Raw genomic sequence first — 15,171 nt, 5'->3', positions numbered from 1 at the left:
CCCTCGGTGGGAGCGCCGCCGCACTCCCAAGCGGCGCACTGTAGCAGTGCGCCACTGGGCCGGCCCAAGGCAAAATGTCTTAAGCAATGACTACCATTTAAATTTTCATATGGGATAAATTAACATGATTATTGAGAATTACCTGGAAGTTCAGATCCTGTTAAATGTTCCAGAAGATCACAAAAATGCTTACTGTATGCTAAATTCCACTGAAACTTCTGTTTTAAAACTGCTGATTCAGTTGAAAAACAATATTCTGAAGGAATATTCTTCTAAATAGTTTTTGTTGTTACTGCTGTTTAAAATTATACATGTATTCTGACTTGTTTTAGAAAAATGTCAAACTCACCAATATAATTAAAAACAAACAAAACAAGGCTTTAAATTGTCTAACTTATTTTGATGACACACACACACAAAAAGAAAATCTGTAAGGTTGAGAATTTAATGTGTTCTATAGTAAGTGGAGGCAAAACATTAGCTCACTTTAGCAGTACCTAATCAGAGGATGAGATAAAGCCAGGAGTTTGAAAACTGCAAGTTTATAGTCATAAAATTCCCAGCAGGAAAAATCAGCACATTCTAGGAAAAAAGCTAAAGATGAATTAAAAAGTTGCTGCAATGCTTTGAAATAGGTAGCTAAGCAAAACAACCAGTGTATCATGGAGTAAGCCCTTTGATTAACCAATCTCTCTCTTCATCATTAATAATATCTGACATGGTTTACTGGGAATTTTATTATTTTCCCTAAGGGGGAAAAGAAAATCATTCCAACATGATTGATCAATGAAAAGATAGGATTTGACTTTACAGAAATTTGATTTGTTGCCAACTGTGACAAACAATATAGGAATATCTACTACAGAACATAACATGTTTATCACAAGTCAATCGTATACTCACCCTGTTATTGTGATCACTGACTGTGATGATTGGTTCATTTTTTCTAAGATCCCATACAGTGGCCCGGCCACTGGGACTGGCTGATGCTAAAATATGCTGTACTTGTCTGTTCCATGCAATGCAGCTGATATCTTCTAGGGGCTATAAAGAAAAAACTATTAAAAACCATTTATATATTATGATCATATCTAACCATTAAATCTGGTCCTTCATTTTAAAACATGGTTTTCTGGGGTTGGCCGGTTAGCTCAATGGGTTAGAGTGCAGCCTTATAACCCCAAGGTCACGGGTTTGGATCCCCATACTGGCCAGCTGTGAAAAATTAAAATTAAAATTAAAAATTAAAATAATTAAAAAATAGATTTCTTAAAAACCTGATCCGTTCATTCTACAAATTTGCTTTATATTCCTAAATTCTCAACATGTACAACAACACAGTTTAAAGTGCAGGTATATACCACTTTAAGTACTTTAACATGTTTAATAATGTCTCTTTCAACAAGCACTTACTGAGCAAAAACCAATTTACTTTGCAAATGCTGCAATGCAGATCACAAACCACAAAGCAGATGTTGGTGAATAGTACAGATGATTAGGCAGAGCAAAAGTTATGGCCTGGACCATTAGAAAAATAACTTTAAAAATGACAGACCATATGCTATTAGTATACTACCTCTCAGATTGCAAAATGTTAGGACCAGTTGCAATGGCTACTTAACTGGGTAGTCTACATGATATTAAAAAACTCAAGGAAGAACAAAGGAGAACTTTCTTACCCAACTTATTGGAATATGCAGGAAAAGTGGCTGAATTCTGTTTTGTTTTAAAAAGTAAGGCTAGATGTTAAAATACAGAGTGGCTATCACACAGAGGACAAAAATAATTATACCATATCCATAAAAATGATTAGGGATTTTTGCTCATTTTACTTACTACTGTATGCCTAGTACACTGAACAGTGTCTAGCAAGTGGAAGGCACTTAATAAATACTTACTGTTGAAAGAAAGACTAATTCTTTGAAGAAATATATTTATTATCATTTTACTACATTAGAGGAACATCAATGACATTTAAACAATACTTTTAAACATGTTTTGTGTGAAAAAACTTAAAACTGAAATAAGTAAGTTTAGAAGAACTACTTTTGGTTCTATTGATTATACAAAATCAATATAATACCTGTGTTTTGGCTCCTGGTGTCATTGGAGTTGCAAAATTGTTTAGATCCCAAATGTAGATTTCAGATTCATTAGCACCAGAGGCTACCAGATTAGTCTGCAATAAGAAATAATTAATAACGAAATAGCACTCATGAATAAGAGAACTCAGAATAACTCAGTTCTCAGCTGAAAAGATGTTAGTTTTAGCATGTACATTTTTTCTATTTAATTAAAAAAGCAAAATACATATGCATGAATTCCTAAATAATTATGCATAATAATCCTTCACCAAATTTAAATAGTTTTTTAGAGAAACATATTACAAAACTCCATTTAACCAAAAAGAAAGTATGTCTACTGACATCAAAACTAATTTTAATGTAAGACATTACAAAAAAGCACAATTACATGGATACATTTTCAAACACTCAATCATGCAACCATGTGGGGATTATTGTTTATGGCTTTGCATCTTTGGAAAAAGATTTTATTGTGGGAGATAAAAAAAGGTCATCAATTACTGCTTTCAGAAATAGCTCAATCTTAAAACTATGGTATCTTTCTCAGGATATCTCAAAGCCAGCTTCCAGAGCAGAACCAAGAGAAGACTAGTAAAATCTCATCTTAAAACTTCATATACCTCTAGTTCATTTATACTCAATTTTGGTCCAGAAGGCAATATTTCTAGGTTATCTCTGTTGCATACATTTAGGGTCAAAAAGACCCTAAAACTATGATGTGAAATACAGAAAAATAATGAGCTTCATACACTGACTCTACTATTTACACTAAATACATTCTTCTCTGATCAACTGGCACATAACTATGAAAATAAAGGAATTCTATGGCAGTAGCTACCTGTAATACAACACACTTTAAACAAAAATCAGCAGCCATTTAATATAATTAACGAAGGAATTAGCTATCTAATCTAAAGAGGAGACACCATGAACTGTAGAAATGAAGTTTGGGTTTTTGTATTTCTATACCCTAAGTGTCTATTTATAATACAAGAAAAAAATCTATTTAAAATTTTCTTAATATTCATTTTTTTATTTTTATAATCTAGTATCCTATTAACTGAAGATATTTTTTAACCTATGCATTTGTATAATATTCAATAATGCTCATAAAGGCAATAGTAGAATTTTAATCGCCTATATGTAAAATTTGAATTTGAGAGATTTCTATTTTATATACTAATCTCATTGTCATAAATACGAATTTCTCAATTAATAAAACAGTGAATTAACCCAAACACCAGAGTACCAGCCTCATGCCAACATGAAACAAACTTTTAAAAGGTGAGGCTTCCCACTTGTTGGGCTCCTAATGTTTAAAAAATGTCCAAATGACGTGACATCTCCAGACTTATGGAATTAAACCTGATCCTCTCCATTGAGTTCATATTATTTACCTTGATCCCAGTTCTGAACTTACCATTCTTCAAACAAATACACTTACTCATCAACCTGCATAGGCAAACATTTTTAGCTGTCAATTCCAAGAATGAGGCATAGTAGATATACTTATTTCAAATGAGCAGCACGTATTTTAAGAATTATGAATAAATGTTAAACACTGTCTTACCTGGAAAATGTTCACATCTAAGGCTCTCACTGGGCCAGTATGCCTGTCGTTCTGGGCAATCACAACCTCCTTATCCCCATCTATAATTTTAAAAGGATCATAAAGAATAATATTTCCATTTTCACCACCTGCAATCAGAACTCCAGAGACATCTCCTTTGGAATCCATCTTATGAGGCCCCCAAATCAACTTGTGATACCTTCAGGAGAAAAATAGGAAAGAATTTGAAATTATACATTTAATTTTTTATACTCCATAAACATTGCTTCCCCTCCACTTCTGGTAATTGTGCACAAATGGTAAAACGGCATTTTATTTTTTAGTTATACTTATGTCTGCATATTACAGTTTGCAATCCTTAAAGAGTAAAAACTATTGTAGAGGTAATACAGTATAATAAGTATACTTGAGTTGTGTGTCAAAAGATACGGGCTTGAAAATAATTTTACCATTTAGAAACTGTGAGACCCTGGGCACATTACTTAATCTTCCCAAGTTGCCTTTGGTTCATCTGTAAAATAGTGCTAATCAATCACCTCCCTAAAAAAAAACCTCTATTTGACTACAGAAGTGGTCACTAACAAGTGGTCTGTTAAATAGTAAACATGTTAAGAAAGTCACTGGAAATTTTCTAAGAAAAATAATGTATTCTTACAGCAGAAAAGTGACATCAAAATTATGTCCATTATAGGGCCAGCCAGTGGCTCACTTGGGAGAGTGCTGATAACACCAAGGCCACAGGTTTGGATCCCTATATAGGGATGACTGGTTAGCTCACTTCGGAGAGCATGGTGCTGACAACACCAAGTCAAGGATTAAGACCCCTTACCGGTCATGTTTTAAAAAAAAAAAAAAAAAATTATGTCCGTTATGACACGTACCCCCCCTGGTAGAGAATGAAAGATCATGGGGTTTCAATGAAAGATCATGGTGTTTCATGGAGATGAAATATGAAGGCGACATGGAGGTATACGATGAGACAGATGGTGATGAGTAGAAAAACTGCTAGACAAAACATATCTGGGGTTCCAATCACAGTGTGAGGGCTATAAATATGAGAGGTCCCATGAAACTCCATGATTTGAGCTGTATTCTGTTAGCTAAGGTACAATCTTTTAAAAACCTGCTAAGATACTGAGGCAATAAAGCTTATTTTATTATTCAAATGAAAGCATCTTTTCTCCACATTACTATAGGGCCTAAGTACTTGAAAGGGTGAACCAAATACCTAGTGTAACATGAATCATGTCAACAAAATTCCCTGTGAAATAAATTTCTAAATATAGATAAGAACAAAGAAAAAAATAACCTACGATTCTGAGATAATCACTATTAACATCCTAATATAACTATTTTTTCTAGTCATACCAACCTTTTTTAAATAAACAGTTGAAATAAAGGAGATAGAAAAAAGTAACCCTACTATATACCATAAGAAAAAAAAAATACTAGAAACTAGAGCCTCGCCTTCCTACTTTACATATAAATCAGCAATACAAAAGTCAATACAACATATAAACACTTTTACTTCATAAAAAGTCACTCATATACTTTTTCACAAAATACATCATGTCACTGATGATATTCCTTGCAGTTTCTAAAAATGGCATAATTATAGACAACCTAGGCAACAACCACAACATATAACTAACTAATCACATGTATTTAAGGTTGAACCTCATACCTGTGAGAAGAAGAGAAGATGGCACAAGATTTCATATCCAAGGATGGATCAGAAAGGTCTAATTCAAAAATCTCAAGGGAAGCATTGGTACTAAATGTTGCATCTAATTGCTGAGCAGATGTTCCTATAGAAAATACATTTATGGTAACTACACATGCAAAAATAAAAGTGGGAGAAAACCATACAAAATAAAAATGAAAAGCATGTTTTTCAATTATCTTGCTCATGAATGCTGCATGAGTGGCTGAAATCTCAGCACATAAACCATTGAGCAGATGCTTAAATTACTATAGCAATGAGATTCTGGCACAGGGCTGGGAGATGATATTTTTAAGAGTGGGTAGTGCAGATCATTTTTTTAAGCCTATAGATATTTTAAAGGCTGTCTGTAAAAACAGTCCCATGATTTACTATATCTGCTTGTAGTCATATATGCTATAACTCCAACTCTTTTTATATAAAAACGCTAGAATCAAAACTTCTCTTAGGCTGGCTGGTTAGCTCACTTGGTGAAAGCATCATGTTAATAACACCAAAGTCAAGGGTTCAAATCCCATACCAGCCAGCCACCAAAAACAAAAACAAAATGCTCTTTTTTTTTTTTTTTGGTCTTTTTTCGTGTCCGGCAACGGATTGCAACCCTCAGTGTCACGCCCATACCGGACCGGGACCGGCAACGGGATCGCAACCCTCCATGTTGCACCCGCACCTCACTCAGCCAGTGAGCGGGAACCGGTCTGTATGTGGGATCCGAACCCTGGGCGGGAGCGCCACCGCGCTCCCAAGCAGCGCACTGTAGCAGTGCGCCACTGGGCCGGCCCCAAAATGCTCTTCATTCATTTAAATGTATTATTTATTAGCTGTCTTTTACATGTCATCTATTGTGCTTAACAGTGGAAGAATAAAGATAAAATACAATCCCTGTGAAGTGGGGAAGATACTTTATATGTAACACGTTACAATCAATACTGTGATGTACAAGGTGCTGTGAGAACAGGGAGGAAGGTCATCAAACTCAGCTGATAGGTATCTTAAAACACAAGTATGAATAAGCCAGATGTAGAAGGGGTTAGGTTACTCATACTATCCTCTCTCTTTTGAACTTACCCGTAGCTAGGTAAATGGGATGATTCTGGGCTGGGCTCCACGCCTGCATGGCTGTACGATCTACTTCCTTTAACTTCATCCTGCTAAAGAGAATGTTTTACATAGAAATATACTGAACATGGCATACTACTCTATTGTAAGATGTACCATAATTTAATTACCTAGTCCAATATTGATAAACACCTGAGATGTTTTTTGCTACTTTTACAAACAATGCTGAAATAAACAGCCATATGTACATGTTATTTCATTCATGGGCAGGGATAGCTATAAATTTCCACAAGTAAAACTTCTAGGTTAAAGGACAAATGCAATTTTTTTTTTTTCCTTTTTTCGTGTCTGGCAACGGACCGCAACCCTCAGTGTTGCGCCCGTACCGGACCGGGACCGGCAACGGGATCGCAACCCTCGGTGCGGCGCCCGCCCCTCGCTCAGCCAGTGAGCGGGAACCAGTCTGTATGTGGGATCCGAACCCTCGGCGGGAGCGCCGCCGCGCTCCCAAGCGGCGCACTGTAGCAGTGCGCCACCGGGCCAGCCCCTGCAATTTCAATTTTGATGAATGTTACCAAGTTGCCCTCTATGGCAACCATACCTTTAAACACTCCCCAGAGTAATACAAGTATACAATCACCTGCTACCCTACAGCTTTACCAGAGTGTATTGTCACACTTTTAGATTTTTACCAACAGGTGAAAAATGTTAGCTCTGTATAGTTATAATTACCATTTCTCCTACTATAAATGATGTAGAGCATCATTAAAAGATGTATAGTTGTATAAAAACAATTATGGGTACTCCATGTTTCCTTTCTGTCAATTTCTGTCTATTCATATTATTTGCTCATTTTTCTACTAGGTTGTCAGACTTTATTTTTTGACTTTACTATGACACATCCCCTCACAACCATAGCCTCTCCCACCAACATCCTGCACCAGAATGGTACATTTAATTCATGAACCAAAATTGATACATCATTATCACTCAAAGTCCATAGCTTACATTAGGGTTCATTCTTGGTGTTTACATTCTATGGGTTCTGACAAACATAATGACATATATCCGTCGTTATAGTAACACAACAGAGTAGTTTTCCTGTCCTAAAATCCCCTGTGCTCTACCTATTAATTCCTCCCTTCCTGCCTCCTATATATTAAGACTATATAGTGAGTTTTTATGAACAGTCTGTGGGACCTAAAAAGAAAGGTACTCTCTGTTTCCCAGGTCCAGAGTTCAATATGTGTTAATCAAATCCACTTTATTACATGGGTCTTCTAGGAGCAATCTTCAAAAAGTTCATGGAAAGATTTGTATTATCTTTTAATTCTATTTTTCAACAAACTTTTGAAGTACCCTCATATATCCTTATTTTTTGTCCACTTGATCTGTTTCGGACTAGAGCAGTGAATTAAGACTCCTACTACTATTGTGTTTATGTCTATTTCTCCTGGTACCTTCTGAAATATCAGCTTTATGAAAGTTCCTTTTTAAAAAATACATAGTTATTTGATGCATATTCATGTTAAATATTCATTGTCAAATACACACTCTAGGTCTATGAAGTATCCTTCATCATCTCAAACAATGCCTTTTAGCTTGAATTACACCTTGTCTCATATTAAGATCAATACCCTAGCTTTCTTTGTATTTGCCCTTACATGTATACTTTTTGCCCTTTTCAACTTTTGAACCACTTTGTTTTCACTAGCTGTCTGTCCTAAATACAGAAAAAAACATCAGATTTTGCTTCGTGATCCAATTTGAAAATCTTTTCAACAGATTAGCTAAGACCATTTAAAATGTATTGATCTGGAAAATATGGCCGGTCTTAGTTCTACTGTATTTTGCTATGTTTCGTTTTGTAAATTTTTAAAAAGTCTTTCACTGTTATCTATTTTCTTTTTGTACAGTTATCATTTTTCTGATAATTAGGATGATTTGTATTTTTGGTTTAATTAATATGTGTTTCTGGTTCTACCTTTATCGCTATAATTTTAAACAATTTTATTTAATACCATTATTCCCCACTTCTTTACACAGTAACTATCGAGTCTCTGCTATGAGCACTAATGAAATTAGCTTGGATAATCTTACTGCCTCTCTTGCACTACACAGTTACAGTCAATAGAATTATTCTCAATGTTTACCTTTGTACTACTAAATATGCTTACACTTCTACTAACTGATTTGTCAGCTTTAAATGATTCCCTTACCTACCATCCATTACAGATGTGGCAATCCACAAACTTATTCTACCTCCAATTTCCATTCCACTTCTTTTTATTAGTTGTATAACCAATTCCTACATTTTTAGACATTTAAATTTACAATTTATTCTTTCTTCCTTGTTCTCACTTTTGTTTCAGTCTCAGGTCTGTAACTGAATATACTCAATGCACTCCAACAGTTCTTTCGCCAGTTACCTTACTCATCTCTAGAGGCTGAAGTTCACCCTCTAATAGTTTCCTTATGAGAGCCGTAGACTAAAAATATGCCCTGAGTCTAATATGTTCAAATTGTTTATATTTGAAGAAGATCTTACACATGATAAAATTAAGACACAATAAAGTTAGATAATTCATACATGCTGGCAAAGGGCAGAGCCAAGATTTGAACTCAGAAGTTTAGCTTCAGAGTCCAAACTCTCACTTGCTACTTCCAACAAGTTCAGGTATTCAATTTTTATATCATAGAAGAAATATTAACATTTGGAATCAACAATTAATGGCAAAGCAACTACCACTACATGATGAAATTAATAGGAAAAGAAATGCACTCAGAAATTGTGCTAGGTTAGGGAAAAGTGGGATTAGGAGGTTATATCACATGGTTAAAAAAAGCATGGTCTCTGGAGGCAATCTTCACTTTGATTACTAGCTCAGCTACAGTTATTAGACATGTTACCCTGGACACATTATTTAACCTCTCTGAGCTCCAATTTCTTCATTTGTAAAACGGGGATAAGAATGACTATCTCATGGGATGCTGTAAGGCTTAAATGAGATAATTTTTTTCTATAGAGAGGCAAACAAAGTTAAACATAGATTAGTACGTGTTTTGATATGTTAGCTATTTTAAGAAAATTATTGTGGTTTCCCAAGATTGTTCTGGGAAAAAAATTCCAATTTCTTAAGAAGTAAAAAAAGGACCTATTTTCTTTATATGATTGCCCTCTTCTTCCTCTCAGAAACTGACTGACCTAATCTTTAATAAGTTCAAATTCTTTCTCCTTCATAAAAGCTACCCTGATTATCCAATTCTCACTGATCTAAATAATCTCTTAACTGTTTTTATTTGTAAGTATCACACTTTTAAGCACTTTATAATAAAATATCATTCTATTCTAACTCAACACTTTAAAATATTCTATTAGCACATATTGTTTATATACTTTCCAACTGCCTTTTTCTTACCTACTATTTTATGTGCCATCCTGTCTCACTAATTAGACAAATAATTTTTTTTTAAATCAGGTATTAAAACTTTTACCCCTTTCTGGACTCAAAATTGCTTAGCATGAGACATACAGAACATTCTGTTTGATTTTTGAATGCTTATATTTCAGTGAATACAAATAGACTGATGAGCTACAAAGACCAATTTCATATATAACATTTGATTTTTAAATTCTCAACTGTTTTCCTATTTAAAAAATAGGGGAAAGTATTGTTAGAAAAGAAAAGGTTATAAGATACCCTCAGAATAATTTCAAAATAAAAATAGTTATATTAAAAAAAAAAAAAAAAAACAACTAGGGGCCGGCCCTTGGCTCAGGAGAGTGTGGTGCTGATAACACCAAGGCCACGGATTCAGATCCCTATATAGGGATGGCTGGTTAGCTCACTTGGGAGAGTGTGGTTCTCACAACACCAAGTCAAAGGTTAAGATCCCCTTACCGGTCATCTTTAAAAAAAAAAAAAAAGAAAAAGAAAAAAAACCGAATGGAACTACAGTATCTCTGAGAGCAAAGGTACAACAAAGGCTACCTAATTCATGATGATTAGTTAATGTGCAACGACAACTGAAAGAGAAGAGACAAATTTACAAGAACATAGACTAAGTGGGAATTCAAAGCATTTATAAAAGTTTATTTCTTAGTCCTAGTACTCAGTGTTCCACTTACTGACCTGTACTGAATACAAGGCTTCACTGTCATCTGTTTAAAAAAATCACTATATTCTAACAATGGCCTAGAACTACATTATGTAGTCTGCATCTAATTAAACAAGAAAACCATAATCTACCTATTGCAATCATCCTCAAAATTATTAAGAATGCTATGGAAATACAGTTTCATTGGATACTTGTGTATTTTATTCTCTTAAAAATTATCACTCATTTAGGTGTAAATGATATTCTTGAAAACAGGAAGAGGGTTTAGGTTAAACTATATATACTTCCCAAGTGAGACCTGCTTTAAAACCTAAGTGTAATTTTTAAAACATTACATGTGATTAGATTTCACTCTACACATACTTGTTTCATTCGAGATTATTTTACACAGAACATAATCACTATGAAAATACAAAAAGAAAATTATGAAAGTAATGGCTTGTTCACATATGTCATCTATAGCACAGCAGTTAAAAGCATGGGTCTGGGGCTGACAGCCTGGGCTTAAATCCCAGCTCCACCATATCCTATCTCTGACTTTGGTCAGGTAACTTTACCTATGTGTGACTTGGCTCCCTCCTCAGTAATATAAGGATAATATCAGTATCTACACCATTGGATTGCTGTGAGATTGCTGTGAGAACAGTGCCTGGTACATAGTAAATAAATGCACGTAAGTGACAGCTATTACAAAAGTCACAATTTAAAATGTCTATTGCAATGAATCTTCAAGAACACATCTACTGGCTGCCCTGTTAACTCAGTTGGTTAAAGCACAACCTTACAACACCAAGTTCATGGGTCTGGATCCCTGTATCCACCAGCTGCCAAAAAATATATATATAAATATCTGTCTAATTAAAGAAAATTTATGTTCTAGACTAGAAGTGTTACTTTTCATTCAACTTGCTCTCCACAATAATTTAATAACTGCATTCAATTAAATTCACTCAAAAAAGAAACTTTCTTTCCGCTCATTTTCAAAATGCAAATTTTGTGAAGCAATACTAAAACCCAACAGTTCTATTTTTTGAAAAATATCAACCCTCCAATGCTATGTATAGAGCTGACCCATACCTCAGAAAGTAAGTAAAAAATTAAAGAGGTAGTAGAATTGGAACCTTTGACTCCCTAACTAGGAATACAATCCCTAGTTGGCACTGCCTTATATGAGCAAAATATCTCATTACAGATGGGAACGTTTGTTCTAGGATTTATTTAGTATTATCAATGTTCTAGTCTCTTCTCACTCAACCAAAAACAAATTAAAGAAGAAAGCAGCTGTGCATTGGTTACTGAATTCGATGGTATCATACTAATCTGCAGTATGATAAAACTTTTGAGCTGAAATTAACCTATCTAAGAATGACAAATTTCTAAAAACAATGTAAAAATCAATTCAGTAATATCATCTTACAAGCATTTTTAACTTGGGATTTGTAAACCTCATGAGATTACACAGAAAATCCTACGTGCGTGTACATATTTCAAGATGACCCAATGCTTTCATCAGATTGTTGAAAGGGAGTGGAATCCCAAAAGGCTGAGAAACACTGCTCATAACAGTTTACAAATTTCTTTCTATTCTTATATGAACTAGTTTCAGAAAAGGACCCGCTTATATAAAATTAAGCAGTATAATTCTAAGTCCATCTCCAATTTCACATTTCCCAAATAACCGTGGATATACATAACATCAACTTACAATTACAAAAACACTTCAAGTTATCCAAAAGTTCTTGGAGTCTACAAACTTTCCCACAGTTGTAATCAAGGGATGATGAGAAACAAGGAGCATCGAAGAACCACTACAAAAGGAGAGTAGGCTTTAGCCAACTCTTGAATAACTGGAATGTACAGAAAATGTAGGATACTATGACAAAGACGAGCCTCTAGTTTTCGTTTGAATACAGTTACAGTCGCCGACAAAGACAACCAAATTTTAGTTTTCTGTAGTTTGAAAAACTAGTTTATGAGGCAGGATTTCTCAGAGACTATCACATCATTGCAACCTCGAAAAAGACCTATGTAAAATTAGTTTCTTGAACTCACAGAAAAGTTTACAATATCCTCAAGTCCAGGCAGTATTTTATTTTACAATCTCCCCGTAATTTAACTTATTAAAACAACTTATCAGCAAAAACATATAACATTTAATGAGACTTCATTCGAAGTATAGGCTTCGACTGGCGACTACTGTCCTCAATCTAATCCTGGTTAAATGACAGTAGCCTTCAGTTCAAACCTACGAACCTTTAAGTCTAGCAACAGTTCAAATGCAAATTAAAAAAAAAAAAATCCTAACCAACTAAAGTCTACCAAAGTAATCCTGAGATCTGTTTCCATGCCCGTCCTTAGGGACCGCACCTCTTTGTGCACAAGGTCTAAACGTCTCCTAACTTCAAACTCCAGCTGCCAGCCCGGCTACGACTCCCTGGCAGGACACCCTGTCGTAAGCCTCACGGGAGCTCCTGCTCAGCAGTGGAAACGTCGGCGGATACGGACTGGCGCGATCACCGAAGGAGTCCCGACGCCAGGCGCTGTCCCGCCGGGTCGAAACCTGGAGCCGGGCGTGCCGTCAGCAGACTGGGCCTCAGGTTGGAGGGGGACACCGGAGACCGAGGACGCGGTCCCAGCTTTAGCCTGGGCTCTACCTCAAAGCCCGAGGGCCGGCTAAGAGGGCAAGAAGCAATGCGTGGACACACCTGGCGGGGACACTCAGCGACCTGTTCCTGCGTAAGCGTGGCGTCCGTCGGACTCTCGCAGAATTCACCGCCGCCCCTCCTCCCAGCTCAGGGCCACCTCCACGATCCTCTCCAACGTGGCAGCCGGGGCCCCTCCCTGCCACCACTTCCGGGAACGCCATTTCGCCCCGCCCATTCCGGCGCATGGGCCGCACGGCACTTCCGGGAGCGACGGAAGGAGGGGACGAAACGAGCGGTTCCGCGGCTGGGTTACGTTCATCGCCCGCGCGAACGGGAGATCAAGGACCTCTTCTGAGGGAAGGCGTGCCGGGAGCGGATGCTATAGGCAGGGCAACGGGTGAAGGAAAAGTCCTAATGGGTGTTGCCGCCTGACCAAAATCCGGTAGCCCACAGCAAAGACACGTGGCACTAGTTCTGCGAAGCATCAGCAGTCCCTGGCGACAGTGCCAGCACCACACACCACGTGAAAGTCGGTCTGCAAGGGCCTCATTGCAGTTTGAGACCGAGTTCTTAAAATTGCTCACTTGGTTTTTACAGTAGAGTTTTGAGAATTTATATTATGAAATCAAACGACCTAGTCGTGCCCAAAGGTTATTGTGGACATACCCTTATTTCAGAGGCATAGATCGGGTGAAGTAAGTCAATTTCAGTTGACGCCCTTTGATTCTGTTAGTATCGCATGGTGTTATTTAAGCCCTATTAGCACTCGCCCTTGGCCACTAGTACCTTACTAATTTCCCCAGAGCCTCCAATCTAATTAGATGCGTTAACTTAATGTATTTCTAGTTTAGGGAGTAATTATTTTACAGCAAACTTTAGCCAGAGGAAAATCACTATACTACCAGAACCTGGATTCAACCAAGGTCTTCTAACTTTTAGACCTGTTCGCTTACTTTTACAACTATCATCCAAAACCAACACTTTCTTAATGCCTTTCTTTCCTAGCCGCCTTCGCTGGAAGTAATGTTTCTTCTATACAGAAAGATGGCAAACACTGCTATTTATGAGAAGGCAGAAACATTTTTGTATTCACTGCATTCACTCCAACACCCTTTCACAGTTTTACGTATGTTTCTCAATTAAAAAACCAAGTTTGGTTCTGTAGGATTGAAATACACCAGCTCAAGCAGATTACTAATTTACAGTGGCTAATTTCTAGTACGTTCTAGAAGGGCTTCCATTTTAATTTATGGCTGCAAGACTAGTTTACCTAGAGAGGTACCAATAAAAATAAAAATCCAACTTAAAAGGGTTCATTAGAGCTTTTACTCCACCCACCCCCACACCAAATGATGTAAACAGTGGTCATGTTCTCTGGTATCATTTAATACAATCTTACAGCACAACTACATGTTCCTGTTGCAGAAGTCAGCAAACTCCAAGCCTCCCCCAACCCCCACCCTTGTAGACCCTGTGAGCTAAGAATGGTTTTTATAAACAGTTGAGAGAAAAAGACAAAAGAAAAATATTTAATGATGTGGAAATTATATGAAATTCAAATTTAAGTGTCCATAGTTTCACTGGAACACATCTTCACTCAGTGGTTTATGTATTGTCTACAGCTGCTTTTGCTATAGGAGGGCAGAACTGAATAGCTGTGACCCTCAAAGCCTAATATATTTACAGAAAAAATTTGTCAGTTCCTATTAGAAAGGGTTTTGCCTACAAATGGAATAATACTCAAAGCCCATTATGAGACATTCAGCATAACAAATTTTTATTGTAAAGCTTTGTCATAAGAGCATACATAGGCAATAAATATAAAAAGTAAATGTAAAATAAGAGTAAATACCATAAGGATAAAATATAGCTGTTTGTAGATTTGATGTACATATTTATATTTGGTTAAATGTAAAGCATTCCTAGCTTTTTTTTTTTTTTTTTTGTCCTTTTTGAGACCGGCCGCCCCAC

The 15,171-nt window shown here is 36.3% G+C and overlaps 1 protein-coding gene across 1 annotated transcript in view; it reads right to left on the bottom strand.

Annotated features, from left to right (window-relative positions):
• The window catches only part of SEC31A (SEC31 homolog A (S. cerevisiae)), an 85,122-nt gene that overhangs the window by 58,645 nt on the left and 11,306 nt on the right, over positions 1–15,171 (bottom strand). Inside the window, exons 4-8 of the mRNA XM_008581443.1 lie at positions 6,446–6,528; positions 5,339–5,462; positions 3,655–3,853; positions 2,084–2,179; positions 904–1,044 (exon numbers count right to left, since the gene is read on the bottom strand). Coding sequence (XP_008579665.1) covers positions 904–1,044; positions 2,084–2,179; positions 3,655–3,853; positions 5,339–5,462; positions 6,446–6,524 — 639 coding nt within the window. The 5' untranslated portion in view covers positions 6,525–6,528. The remainder of the gene's footprint in view (positions 1–903; positions 1,045–2,083; positions 2,180–3,654; positions 3,854–5,338; positions 5,463–6,445; positions 6,529–15,171) is intronic.

The sequence above is a fragment of the Galeopterus variegatus genome, unplaced genomic scaffold, assembly GCF_000696425.1.
Source record: "Galeopterus variegatus unplaced genomic scaffold, G_variegatus-3.0.2 Scaffold2357, whole genome shotgun sequence".
NCBI lineage: Eukaryota > Metazoa > Chordata > Mammalia > Dermoptera > Cynocephalidae > Galeopterus > Galeopterus variegatus.
This window is presented reverse-complemented; position numbering and strand designations above follow the sequence as displayed.